This window comes from Anas platyrhynchos, chromosome 6, assembly GCF_047663525.1.
Source record: "Anas platyrhynchos isolate ZD024472 breed Pekin duck chromosome 6, IASCAAS_PekinDuck_T2T, whole genome shotgun sequence".
NCBI classification, from domain to species: domain Eukaryota; kingdom Metazoa; phylum Chordata; class Aves; order Anseriformes; family Anatidae; genus Anas; species Anas platyrhynchos.
In genome coordinates, this window is record NC_092592.1 from 28,198,369 (window position 1) to 28,212,957 (window position 14,589).

The window sequence follows — 14,589 nt, forward strand, 5'->3', positions numbered from 1 at the left end:
GAGCCCCCCGTTTTCACAGGGCCACAGACTAAGTGGTTAAGGTTGTGTCCTGGATGCCACCATGCTGTGTAATCTGCAGTTGGATAATAGGCCTTGTGAAAAAAAAAATATCATCTTTGCGCTTCAAAGTTGCTGCCAGGTTGGAAGAGACCTCCAAGACCATCTGGTCCAGCCGTCCCCCTGCCACCACTGTCACCCACTGAACCACGGCCCTAAATAGACTCGGAGAATCATTCAGGTTGGAAAAGATCTCAAAGAAAGGAGGAAAAGGAAAGGAAAAGAAGAGCAGCCCTCCTTTCCAGCTGTCCTCCTTGAGCCCCAGCAGGGTCCTGGGCACCTTGGTGCCACCAAAATGGCACCAGGGTGTCCCTGTGGGGCCACAGGTTTCAGCAGCCCTGACAGCTCCCAAACCCCACACTCATGTCGCTCTCCCCTCCCACATCCAGCTCCCACACACCTCCCTCCTCCACCATTTCTTTTCCAGCCCTGCTCCCCTTGTCCCCCCAGGGACGCTTCCCCTCGGCCTGCCCTCTGCACTACAGCACCGAGCCGCCCTCGTGCTGTGGGGCTGGATGCAGGCCTCATGGCTCTCACATGGCCCCCAGACTCCATCACCCTGTCCAAAATGGGGCTGGAAGGGATCCTCCTGACAGCACAAGTCTGGAACATTCACCATTAATTTTAACTAAAGCCAAAAATTCAGTTGTCACACAGCAACAGCAAGTGGGGGAGTCACACGGGTGGGAAGCTCAGCCTGTGGGCACTGTGCACGCCAAGCCACAGCCTCGCACCTCCGTGTGCCCTGGGTTTATCTTGGGGTGCCTCATCTGGGCACCAAAGTGAGTGGCTTTACCTGGAGATGTTTCCTCCTCGATCTGGGAGCTCATTTCTACACATCCTGCAGGGTGTGGGGCTGTGTCTTTCCAACACGTACCCACTGGAGATGTGCCGAAGCCAGCAAGGATGATAAAAATCTTTAAATTATTTTCTTATGAAGGGAAATTAAATAGATTAAAATCTTCCAGCCTAGAAAAGAGACCAAGGAGGATAAGGCAGAGATCTGCAAAATCGTAGATGGGGTGGGTGAGGCAGCAGGAACAAACTTTTGCAGCAGTGTCGCTGTCTCAAAACCAGGGGCATTAAATGAAATCAGTTGGCAGCAACTTTGAAGTGCAAAGATGATGTTTTTTCACAAGGCCTATTATCCAACTGCGGATTACAAAGCATGGTGGCATCCAGGACATGACCTTATGCTGATTAGATAAGGGATGGCAAACACAGGGACGTGACCACTGCTCGGGGAGCTCCAAAGCCACAGAGGGCCAGAGCTGGAGAAGCTGCACCAACGAAACATCTGTGCTGCTTCTCTGCTCTTCCCCTAAAAACCTCCCACTGCCCCAGAGAAACTCCTGAGTTACTCCTGAATTAGAGGGAGACAGTACAGCTATTTTTACATTTGCGTTAGTGGTTTTGTGTCTCCATGATTCAGCAAATAAATCTTTGTTTCTCCCTCCCAAAAGGGGCCAGAGCTGCCTGTGCTGGGAGGTCTGGCAGCAGACTCCCGACAGACACTTTGGATCTGACTGCTTCCCTCACTTTCCCTCAGTTCAGCAGCTGGGCAGCATTTTCCTCCCAGCCCACTGCTGCCGTGAAGCCAGGTGGTAAAACACGTACCCAGAGCATGAGTTTAATGGAGTGTGCTGGAAACTGGACAGAAGATGTGTATCCCATTTGCTGTGTGTGCACAGCTGAAAGGACAGCTCTTTCCTTTTAATCACAACCCCAGGCTAAATGCAGCTCCTGAGATAAATTGTTGAACGAGCCCCATCAGCAGGTGGGCGCTGTGCAAAGTCACCAAGTTTTAAGATATCCTCCTGCTGCCTACAGCTTGCCCTAGGTTTGCACTTGCACTTGCTGGAGTCTAAAGTGCATACACACCCCTCTTGCCAAAGGATTGGATTCTCAAGGCTTTTCTCTGTGCATTAAACAACACGTGATGTACAGAACCACACAAAACATTGCAACGATACCCCTCTCCCTTCCTCTTTCTTTTAGCAAGTTTTGTGGATTGGGTCTGAGTCGTCTAAGGACATCCTCCCAGTCTGCCAGGACACAGCTCCTCCTCAAAGACATGGCCACGCTGCTGCTCTCCCCCTCATCGAAGATGTGCAGCTCCCAGGTTTGTTGGCCAAGAAAGCCCCTGAGACCTGTGCCAGGTGTTAAAGGGGCTCACAAAGGGGTTCAGTTTGGGTGCCAACCACCTGGGATGGGTTTAGGCTCCACTGGCAGCTCATGCAGGGGTGGATCCCAAAGTCTCAGCCACCCTTTTACTCTGAAAGAAGCAGTGCTCTAATGGGCTGCAGCTGCACCCCTGTTCTGCACGAGAGTAGTGGTTACTATCATTTATTGACTCAAATTCCTTTGAGTCAATAAATTCAGCTTCACAGTCAGCACTCCTGAGCCAGCAGTCACGCTGGCAGCTGGCTCAGGTCCCACCTGTTTCAAGCAGTCTGGCTCCTTCCAGCTCCAGAAAACCTCATCCATTCAGAGGGAAAAGGTTCCAGCCTCACTGCCTTTACTCTGTGCATCCCAGTCCAAGACAAGACGGAACCAAAGCCACTTTCATCATCAGTACTAATCACCTCAGCAAAGTCATCAAAACGATGCCACATAACTAAGCAGAGCTGGTGACTTCCCAGTTCCTCGATCAGTTACTGCTGGTAGCAGAAACCTCGCTTAGGATATAGTAATGCAAAGCAACAGGTGTTGAGGAAGTGGTTAAACACACTTTGCGTGTGAGAAGTGTGTGAAAGACCTGAAAAGAAACAACCCAGAGCGCAGGGAGGATTTCTGCAGCAGTGGTGTGAGCTGGGCAGCCTGAGCCAGGCTGATGCTGAGGGACCAGGCAGGCTGCAGACCCTTGATGTGAACACTTGGATCACAGGATCACAGAATAGGTTGGGCTGGAAGGGACCTTAAAGGACACTCTATCCTTCCCTCTCTCCCTCCATCCTTGTCTCCATCCCTACATCCTTTTCTCTGTCCTTCTATCCCTTCCTCCATCCTCTTCTCCATCCCTCCATCTCTCCCTGTATCTGTCCCCCATCCCTCCATACTTTTCTTCATCCTTTTCCCCATCCTTTTCTCCATCCCTACCTGTATCCCTCCCCATCCCTCCGTCCTTTACTCCATCCCTCCATCTGTCCCTAAATCCTATTCTCCATCCTTCCCTCCCTCCCTCCCTCCCTCCCTCCATCCTCTTCTCTATCCCTCCACCCCTCCCCATCCCTCCACCCTTTTCTTCATCCTTTGCCCCATCCCTCCATACTTTTCTCTATCCCTCCATCTGACCCTCCATCCTATTCTCCATCCTTCCACCCCTCCCTCCATCCTTTTCTCAATCCCTCTATCCTTTTCTCCATCCTTTTCTCCATCCCTCCAGTCTTCCCTATATCCCTCCATCCATCCTTTTCTCTATCCCTACCTGTATCCCTCCCCCATCCCTCCATCCCCCCTTCCATCATTTTATCTGTCCCTCCACCCTTTTCTCCATCCCTCCATCTGTCCCTCCATCCTATTCTCCATCCTCCCACCCCTCCCTCCATCCTTTTCCCCACCCCTCCATCCTTTCCTCCACCCTTTCCTCCATCCCACCCCCCTCCCTCCGTCCTTCTCTCCCTCCTCCTTTCGTTCAGCACAGCGGACAGCTCCCTCCTCTCCGTGCCATGAGCTCGGCCAGCAGCGAGCCCCCGGCCCCGGCCGCCTCCTCCCGCCGCCTCCTCCTCCCCCAGCCCCCGGTGCCGGTGCCGATGCCTCGCCCTAACGAGAAGGAGCAGCTCCGGGACCTCAACGAGCGCTTCGCCGGCTACATCGAGCGTGTGCGGGCGCTGGAGGAGCGCAACCGGGCGCTGGCCGCCGAGCTGGCGGAGCTGCGCCGCCGACCCCCGGAGCCCCGGCGGCTGGGGCAGGCTCTGGGCGGGGAGCTGCGGGCTTTGCGAGCCCGTTTGGAGGAAGCTCACGGAGAAAGGGCTCAGGCGGCTCTGGAGCGAGCCCGGCTGGCCGAGGAGACGCAGCGCTTGCGGGCTCGCTGCGAGGAAGAAGCCCGGGGCCGCGCCGAGGCGGAGCAGGCGCTGCGAGCCCGGCAGCGGGCGGCCGAGGGGGCTGCCCGAGCTCGCTGCGACCTGGAGAGGAGAGCCCAGGCTCTGCGGGAGGAGCTGGAGGAGCTGCGGAGGGCTCACGGCGAGCAGCTGGCACGGCTCGGGGCCGAGCTGCGGGCAGCCGCTCCCCAGCCCCCGGCTCCCGGCGCTGCCGGCCGGCCCGAGCTGGCGGCGGCTCTGCGGGAGCTGCGAGCCCAGTACGAGGCGCTGCCGGCCCGCAACCTGCAGGCGGCCGAGGACTGGTACCGGGCTCGCTGTGCGGGGCTCCACGAGAGAGCGGCTCGCAGCCAGGAAGCCGTCCGGGCCAGCCGCCGGGAGGTGGGCGAGTGCCGTCGGCAGCTGCAAGCCCGAGCCGTGGAGATGGAGAGCCTGCGGGGAGCCCACGAGTCCCTGGAGAGGCAGCTGCAGGAGCTGGAGGAGCGCCACAGCGCCGAGGCAGCCGGGCTGCAGGTGAGATGGGTGCCGCCCTCCTCCCCCGGCAGCATCCTGCAGCCTTCATCCCCCTCCCACCCCAGCATCTTCATCCACCCCTTCCTTATTCACCACCCTAAGGACCGAGAACAGCCCCTTGCCCCTTGGAAGGGAGGCAGACAGGGCTGGGACACCCCTGCACGACCCCTTTCCCGCAGGTCTCACGGCTTGGTGCATGGCCCCCTTCCCACCCCGTCCCTAAAATCAGCCCTGGAGTTGCCCACGCGTTGCCCAGCGCCGTGGGTGATTCCTCGAAGCCGTCTGCTCAGGCTTGGCCCCTCGCCTCCTGGCCTGGCCCTTGGCACCAGCGCTGCAGAAATCGGAGCTCTGCAAACACGAAGGCTGAATTTGCAGCCAGATCCCAGCATCTCGTACGCCCTTGGAAAGACGTGCGGCAGACACCACGTGCTCCATCTCTCTTACTCCATTAAAACGCTACTACCACATTTTCTTGCTAACAGGGAGAGCATCCGTGATTTAAAATAAACTAAATCCAGGGAGCACTCTCTTACATGGCTACTAAGAGATCTTTTCTAAATCAAGCCATTTCCTTCTAAATAATGAAACAACTGCCTTACGTCACACCCGAAGGCTGCTGCTGTTTCACAGCCAAGTAATGCCTTGTCATGGAGGCCAGATTTTGCCAGGCTGTCTAGGAAGCTAGGGCTGTAGATCCAAGCTGCTTGCACTCTTGCTGAGTAGTTGGGGTCCTCAACAAATATTGTGGAAGCAGGCAATGTTTCCTGTAGTGGACGACAGGATTACACATAATAATCTTCTTAAATAGCCTTGATGCCATGTGAAAAGAGGGATTCCAGGAACGGATCAACTGGAAAAAAATAATAATGCAGCTGGATTAAACAGCACCATAATTCAGACTGATGTAGCTGCAGAACATCAGCTTCCCACTACGTGACTCTCAGGCTCTGCTGTGTGTGGTAATACTTGGCAGTCTGCTGAACAATGTGCCTGAGTGGGAGCTAAATAATTCCCCTGAAACTGATGGAGAAGGATGGAAGTCTATTTTAAGAGTGAAAATTCCTGTTCTATCAGCTTTTTATTTTTTTTTTCCTATCAACTATTTGAACAGGGATGTGTCTCCTCATTGTATTCTTAGGCTATTCGAAGAGGATAGGAGGGAGGTGATGCAGGACACCAAGGAGGGGACAGGCAGGGATGAGGAGGGGGACAGGGTGGGGATGGCATGGCAGGACGATGCTTGTTCACTGCAACAGCAGAGCAGGAGGCGAGGGAAAGGGCCGGCTGTGGGAGTGGGCGCTGGGGAGCTGATGTTTGCAGTGGCCACTGCAGGGCTTTGCAGGCAGGGCTGCTACAAACTGCTTACTCATTGCCCACGCCCCGGCGGCTGTGACAGGGAACCATTTGGGCTGGGAGGATCCCCTGTAGGAGGGGGTTTTACTGCTTTCAGGCCAGCAGCCCCTAGGCTTAGATATTTGAGTGTATCTGGGGTAAAAAATGAACTGAAAAACAGGGACTGGGGCCCTTGGACACCGCCCCATCCCAGTGTCCCAACCCTGATCACCAACTGCAGCCCTTCCCCAGGCCACCCTTTGCATCCCCAGCGCCCTGTTTGGTCCCATAAAAACCCATACCTGCTCTGATGGTGTTTAAACCTGCAAAATCCTATCCCTCTGCAGTGCCTGCCTTGTCCCTGCCAGACTGGGCTCCCCCACTGACCCCCCATCTCACAGACAGGAAAATATAGAAAACCATCGATGTTTAAAGCCACCCCACTGCTCACACGTACAAGCTACACCTGGTACTCTGCCTGTTTTTTCATCCCAGTTAGTATGAGATTTTGTGATCATAAGGTCCTGGTTGGGATGTGCAGAATGGAGAACCCATAGAAAAAAAAAAAAAAAAAGTCAAAACTCAGCCCCAAGCACCCTTGCCTTTGCCTCCCTGCAGGACACCATCGGGCAGCTGGAGGACGACCTGCGCAACACCAAAACCGAGATGGCCCGGCACCTGAGGGAGTACCAAGACCTGCTGAACGTCAAGATGGCCCTGGATATCGAGATAGCTGCCTACAGGTAGGGCTGCTCCTCAAAACCACTGCTCCAATAGGCAATGGTGTTTAATGGGACCAGTACACATCCCCATTGCAAAATCCTGCTCAGTGCAAAAGGCTGTGTCCCTCTGTCCTTCAGAGTTTTATTTTCTTGGGGTTTCTGAAGGGAGAGGAGGGAGCTGGTCTCACAAGTGCTCCAAAAATGATTGGCAGAAGCATATTATTTTGAACCAGCGCCACAGTGCTCAGCTCTATACTGCACCCAGGGGACAAATACTGGGAGAAGGGGCCTTTTCCTGCCCCTCTCAGGTGCTGCAGAAATAGGTAGATCACAGCGTGGTCAGAGCCAGTTTCCACCACATGCTTGGGTGATGGTGGGAAGTGCTCAGGCTTGTCATACCCTCAGGTGCAGCTGGTGCTTCATGCCCAAGCTTCAGGTCCAGCCAAGCCTGGCACATGTTGAAATCAGACCTGGGTCTGTTTCCATCCAAACCATCTGCATCCCAGTACCATTCTTGTGACGTGTCCCCAGCCTAACCCCTTCCCTTCTGCTGTGATTGCAGGAAGCTGCTGGAGGGAGAGGAGACCCTCTTCAGCACAGGAAGCGTGGGCCTTTCAGCACTGAACCCTTTCCCCAACCCCACTTACTCCTTTCAACCCCAAGGCTTTCGTTCCTCCACTCCATCCTTCAAGAAAGAGGAGCAAGGAGAGGTTGTTAAAGCGACCTCCAAGATATCATCTGGTCGGGCTGGAATGCTTGACGGGACCACAACCGCTGCCAAGAAAACAGAGAGATTAAACCTGCGTGGAGGAATCATTGCAAATGCAAAAATGTAATGGTGGGGACCCTGTCCCTTTTGCATTTGAGGGGGAGCAGTCTGCACTCGGCCTTTTAATTGCTCCTGGAGAACCAGGCTGTGCCAAAGACCTGCACCCCATGGGGATGGGGCTCAGCAGCCCCCTACACTCCCTGCAAAGCAAAGGCCGAGCTTGGCACATTGCTCCCTCTCAAATCAGGTGCGGCCATGCTCTGCAGGTCGCTGGGTGCATGCTGGTGGGTTTTGTGCACGGGGACTTATGGTGGGGGGCGAGGGGATCCCGCTGCCCGAACTGCAATTTGGGGAGGGGGTGGCAAGGGCAATGAAACTCAACTACAATTAGGGTTAAGGCTACAGACCTTCACTTACTATCCAAATCCATGTATAGCTAAAGTGTTTCCTCTTCCTTGAGCTGTAGCCATCCACTTTTAATCCCAGAAGCACAGAAATAGCCATAAACACACCTCGCTTCTGGTCTAGGAGCCACTTAACATTTTAAACGATAAGGAACATTTTTTTCGTGTGTGTGTCCTGATGACTGTCTGTTTCTCAGTAGTGTTAGTCCAGCCACGTGTGCAGGGTTTGTTGGTCAGGAGCCAGCATGTCGGGCACACCACTGGTGCTGCCAAGCCCCCGGTGCCAGCCCCAAAAAGCCCCACGAGCGGCAGGGAGAGCTGGCCACCGTGGTGGATCTGGCGAGGCAGCACCCGCCCCACCGCTCGCTCTGCCAAACATCGCATCCACGCCTCCGCTCCAGCCTTCCAACGTGTGCCAAATCTGATGTAGGATTTACAACCGTAGGTTTCCTTCAATGCCTTAAAATTGCCAGCGATCGCTTTTGCAAGAGCCGGAGACCGCGTGTGCTGTGTATCGGTGCCCTGGCGAGGTTGCCATCACGAGACCTTACTGTCCTCTCGGTGGTGCCAGAGTAGTTCCTGGAACCAGCAAATCGTTTGCTCACACTCTTTCCTCTTCTATTGTAAGGCACAAGTTAATAATTAAAAAGAAAGAAATAGTCATGTGAACCAAACCGAGCTCTTCTGTCTTTTTTCCTGCGGCTCCACGCTGTGTCCTGCACCATCTTCACCTGCGTCCTGTCCATGATGATTCCCATGGACTGGGTCAGCCTGGCTTTTATGAGGGCCTGCAGACAAGAACAAACTTTTTGGCAGGGTAAAAACCCCAGAGAGCTGGGGACAGCTGCCACACTGCTCCTGGGGCTGCAGGCAGGGCTGGCCCTGCTGAGGGCAGTGGGGCACATTTGGGCCTCACCCCCAGGTGCCCACGACGATGCCCCTGCCTTGTGGGAGAGCTCATGGCTGCCCAGTCAGGCAGCAAGGCCTTGCGTGGCTGGAATTGTCCTCGTTTGTCCATAAAATGAACTCCAAGGCTGTGGTGGTCATCTCAAGATGGCTGCCGTGCCTCCTCCACATGCTCAGGGGTTAAAACCAGGCTGTGTTGGCACCTCCCAGTGAAGGTGAAGTGGTCTACACCTGGGGGCACCTCCCTCCCAAGTAAATCCAGCAGGCAGCAGTGGCTGTGGAGCTGGCTTATCCTCAGAAGATGCCCACGCTCTGCCTGAGGAGTCCCCGCATGCCCCACAAGTTGTGAGGTGACATGGTGGTGGCACGTCCCTGTGAGAGCGGCAATGGGGCCAGCAGCAGAGCCCTGCAGCTGGCAGCACAGAAGGGCATACATCCTCTGTGCTGGTGGCCTGCCCCAAAATGATGTTGTATGGCCTTCCTCTCCCTGCCACCTCCCCACAACCCGTCCTAGGATCCTGGGGACACGGTGTGACAGTCACCGGCCCGCCTGCAGCCCACCACAGCATGGCCGCTCCCCGTGACTGAGGCAAACCTGCAGCATTTCTCTCAGAGCAGGCATCTGGGGAAGATCAGGCAGATGGGACTGTGCAGCTGACGTAATACATTGCGAACCTCAGATACCCTCCAGCACTGCTTTGTTTCTGTCCCTTGAGTAACAACAGCCTGACGTGTCCTTTATTCCCAGCGCAAGCCTTGGTCACGCTTCCTGCCTGCTCAGCTGGTTGCTCCTAACGAAGCTGGGATTTTACTTCAGTGATAACGATCTGGAGGGGCTGCATTCACACAGGAGAACAAAGGAGCTGGCAGAGGATGTGTTTTTTTGGAACGAGACACAGCTCTTTGTAAGGGACCTCTCCAGAGATTTCCTGCATTTCCAGAGCTTGGGGAAGGCTGCAGGGTTTGGTGCTGCACTAGGCTGGACATGGCAGTGTGTCCTCTATCACGGCCCCGTCTTTCTTACCGGGTTAAACACTGAGGCTGCCAGAGGAAAGGAGAGAGTCACGCTTCAGCTGCTTAAAGATTTATGCCTCTGCAGAGCTGCGACCTCCCAGCTAAAAGGCAGCTGCAGACACTGCACCACCAACCCGGGAAGAAGCAGGGAGCGGCCATTCCTCCATTATGCTGCCTTCCCTTCATCTTTACAGTGGGGAGAAAACCAGCTCCCATGCAGGGATGTGAGCTCCCTCTGTTTTTTTCCTGCGTGGAGGTGCTGGCCCATGCAGCCGTGCTCTTCTGTGGCTGCCTGACTGCTCATTTTGTTGCCATGAGGGTGAGATAGGAGAGCCCTTGCAGCCTGGGTCATGTTCCTGCTGCTCCAGTGATGGACGTGATGGTTTCCTTCATGATCCCGGATCCAATAGTCCTTTGGCACCCCTGGAGGTTCCTCCAGTAACTGTGCTGAGGTACACAGTTCCTTAAAAGCTGGGAGTTGCTGCACACAGTTTTGCTACTGACACTTGTCCAGATGCTGGAACTCATTAAGAAGTAAGCCAAGGAAAAAGAAGCCAAAGAAACACCCCCCAAACGTTTGCATTCCTGCCAAAGGAAAACATCTCCAGTTCCAGACTTGGGAAGGACCCTGTTATTCAGGGAGAAGGAATCAATAGGCAATTCAGGGCAAAATCTCTTCCTGCTCCTTAGGCTGGATCCGTCCAGTTCTCTTCTTGCCAGCTCTTAGCAGAGAGACCTCCCCAAGAAGAGCTTCATCCTCAAGCAAGTGACACACGCACAGCCCTAATGCCAGCAGTCAAACATGCACCTGAGTGATCAAATGTCCACACATCAGTGGAAACTGACACTTCATATTAAAGTTTATACTGAAATAGTATGAACACTGCAAACTCATTCATGCAACCCTTCTCATTCATGCGACTCTTTGCAGGCGTATGGGAATAAGGATCACTTGGCAAACATAGCATAACAAGCAGACAAGGCACTGCTTGGGGTGGTGAGGAATCTGACCCTTGGAGTCCCAGTCCAAGCAGGATTAGGGTAGAAGGGGAAAAGAGGTGGAAAATGCCCTCTTGCCACAGCAGAACAGCTGGCAGTCCCAAAACTCAGCATGCTGTAGTGCGCTGCACTTCAGGGATGTGTTCCAACATGGGTGCTTTAATGCCTATTTATCCCGTTTCATGCCAGGGGACTCCAGCTGAACAAAAAACGTTTGCAGATATAAGGTCTGCAATTATGGGGTCGTGAGGGAAGGCAATTCTACAGCCTGTGCAGGGGTCTTCATCCCAAACCCTGCAATTCACCCAGCTAAAATGGAGGGGGCCCTGCAATTCTACAGCAAACATTCATACCCTTGTTAAGGCAGTATTCACCACAAAGAGACAACTCAGAACTGACAGCTCAGCTGTGTCCACCATAACACCAAGAAGGAGCAGTCCTCATGTTTTAGTAACAGGTACTGTTACCAGTCCTGTTATACTCACATTAATGAAGGGGACCCTCAGTAGTACCCTGCTAATCACCCACCCTTCCATACCCAGTAGTTGCATGGAGGTTTTTTTCCCATTCATAGTGCTCTGTGTGCTTTACAGAAGTTATTGCACTAGTTGGACACAGCTGAGAAGTGAGGAGTTCTGTTCAAGGTCATACAGTAAGTCAGGGAGAGAAATGAAGAGAGAATGCTGGTGTCCCAGAGCTCAGCTTACCCCCTCACAAGCTTCCTCATGCAGGTTCAACCAGCACCATTTTTGGTCTGTAGGTCATGGCACATAAAGCATCTGTTACTGCCAACAGCAGGCAAAATGTTCTCTCACGTCCCAGGAGGAAGTTGTAGGTTGCAGGTTCTTGCCAAGGTCATTAGGCTTCTCGCTCAGGGAATTCTTACCTTTCGGTCCCAGCTGTAGACAGGGAAGGACACACCGGTCCTTTATATAACATAGCACCTTCCGTCATCACCACCTACAGAAAAGCACACTGCAAGCAGCCAGCTCTGAGCACACCGTGACATCTTGGAACGACTGGTTGCCTCCCAGCACCGTGCGAGAAGGGTTCCAAAGCACCTCCCCCAGGAACACACTATTTTCTGCCATAATCTCTGCCAAATCCTCACCACCCACTTTTCTACTGTTACTGTTTCCCTTGGAAGAAAACAGACATCTTACAATTTCATTTCGAAATAGATTATTTCATCAAGCGAAAAGAAAATATAAGCTTTTTTCCATGTTTTTTTCCAACAGATCACTGTTGCTTTAACACAAATATATCATTATATTACATCAAACTCCAGTAAAAATGGTGATACAGTTTCAGCAAGAATTTTGCAGCTGCAGGGCAACCAATCACTATCACATTTCACCTCAGATAGGATTACCATTCATGGCTCAAAAACAAAATTTGACCTGTTCAGTGATTAAACTTGCATCTATGGCAATTTTCTGAAACCTCAGCAAACATAAGGATCTGTTAGCTCATTCAGCAGTGGTCTCAACAATAACATGGGCAAAATTCAACTTACCATCACCTTGCTTCTCTTTGTGCTGAATTGGTTAGTGTTACGTAAAAGGAGGTAGAAAAACAAATAGAAGCAAAAGTGATGAGAACGTGGTTTGCAACATTCTCTCCATCTCTCAGCAAGTATCTATCCCAGCAGAACAAGTATATTTTAAAGCAGTTAAACACTTAGTCTGGTCCCTGGTGTCCCCTCTCTATTAAATATGCAGCACATTGGAAGATTCATGTGGACAACTTATCTTCCCTTTAAAACAAAAGATAATATACAAAAACCTCCTACGTCTGTTAATAGTTCCTCTCTCAACTGCAGGAGCGAATCCCCACTCAGTGTCTGGATGGAGCACAGATTGCATAATGTGGCACACCACACTGAAGAAAAGCCAGAAAAAAGCCTGAGGCGTAATTTTGATTCGCTAGCAATTGATATCACACGTTAACATAAATCACTGCACATAAGAGCTGGATGATTCCCTGAAAAGAAACTCAACAGAATAGCATCAGACAGCTTGAGGGATTTTTCAGTGAAGCTCATCAGTTGTTTCACATTTATGGAAGTAAGTGTTAAGGGCTCTCCTGGCTTGTGTGCCTCTGTCTGGTGGTAATACAGATCAAGGCTGGGTACAATAGCAGCATTCAGAAAATACTATTTTATACATTGCCATCGCAGTGCCCCTCCATTTTAAGGACAGCTCTGCTGCACATTTCACTAGTCTCTTGAACCATATCTTGTTACACTCAATCTACATAAAACAAAACCCAGAACATAACCAACATGACTCATGACTTGATGGTAGCTTGATTCTGCATTTCTGAGAACTCCCGACACTAGGGCTCATGTTCTTCTCTTTTTGGGAGTTAGATCTATAAGGCAACTCAGAATTATGCTGCAGTACAAATAGTATTTAATTAAGTTCTGTCTTAGTCATGCCATTGATAAGTAGGTAACCAGAAAATGAAACCAGAGTTATTAAGTGAGGAAATGATATACTGTTTGTAAACTAACAAGTCCAAGCACACCTTCCTCTCGCTTCCTGAGTGTGAAGCTGGCTCATCTCCCATGAGGACAGAGATGCCATCCCATAGACGGTCTGCTGTTACAGCTCTTCTATCATCAGAACCAGAAGTGACTGGAGGAAAGCCAAGGTTAAAAGGAGACCAACAGAAATAAACAGCAGCAGGAGAGCTGAAAGAAGATTGGCACATTTTAAAGCAAGCAGGCTGATTATCTTTATGCAGGAAACTGCACAGCCCACATTTCAGCCTTGGCAACTGCCAAAGGTCACCCTCGCTGCATGCTGATGTGCCAAGCAGAGCCCCAGGGGGTGCAGCAGGAGCTGGAGAGCAGATAGAGCATCAGCACCTTTAGGGAATGCTCTAGGGTAGAAGAAAGCAGGATGTTCAGCCAGAAGGCTAAGCTAAGAATATGCTTTCTGAAGGCAACTGAGGAAGAAAAGAAGTGAACAAATGTGAAATAAAAGAGGTCACTAAGGGCTCAAATCAAAACAGCCTGGGTAACAAAATTGCATCGAAGCTTCAGTTGACCTCTCATTAAGCCACTGGAAGAGTGCAAAAGGGAGTCTTGATCATCTGCATTTTTACTAGCATGTGATTTACCCCCAGATAAACAGCAAAGATATTTCAGAAACAGTAGCTACCAATTTAGCAGACAGTTTACCTAGTTGATCAGCCATTAGTTTTTATTTATTAAAACAGAGACTGACATTCACCTCAGAGGCAGTGGCAATGTTGTCATCCTGAAGCTATGCACAAGTTAGTTAATTCAAATTTATGTCCTTCTACAATAATCCTATCAGCTTCTATACAGCTGGTTAGCTCTGGAAACAAGCCCTTCGGTAGGCATGAAGTTCAAGCCAGGAGTAGGAGAGAATTTGCAATGTAAAATGTGACTATACTGCTATTTTTTTAAGCACAGAGCTATATATAAACAAAACCGTAAGTAGTGATGAAACAAGAAGAGACAGTATTGTCAAGCCAGATACCTTGTATAAAGCCAGGATGATCAAAATGGCAGAGAAAGGCCTGGTTCACAGGGGACTTAACAACAACCAGAAACATGAACAAAAATAATTTAGTGGCTTTGGCAAAGAGATGGCTGTATTAAGCACAAAAAAGTCTTGTATCTACATAGGCCTTGTATCTGTGTTGAAAAATCAATTGGAGATTCTGGTATTAAATCACCTTTCACCATTAAACTGAAGTTTGTGATTCTAACAACCCTGGAGAACATCCAGCAATTTCAATATTAAATTGCTACAATTTTGAGGCTGACAGAGGTAGCACGGAATGGAAATACGAGAGCTCAA

The 14,589-nt window shown here is 51.5% G+C and overlaps 1 protein-coding gene across 1 annotated transcript; it reads left to right on the plus strand.

Annotated features, from left to right (window-relative positions):
• Positions 1 to 3,659: 3,659 nt before the first annotated feature.
• Positions 3,660 to 8,508, plus strand: INA (internexin neuronal intermediate filament protein alpha). The gene is made up of 3 exons (XM_027460566.3): positions 3,660 to 4,607; positions 6,558 to 6,682; positions 7,224 to 8,508. The coding sequence occupies exons 1-3, from the start codon at positions 3,726 to 3,728 to the stop codon at positions 7,495 to 7,497; spliced, it is 1,281 nt and encodes a 426-aa protein (XP_027316367.3). The 5' UTR covers positions 3,660 to 3,725; the 3' UTR covers positions 7,498 to 8,508.
• Positions 8,509 to 14,589: the final 6,081 nt, after the last annotated feature.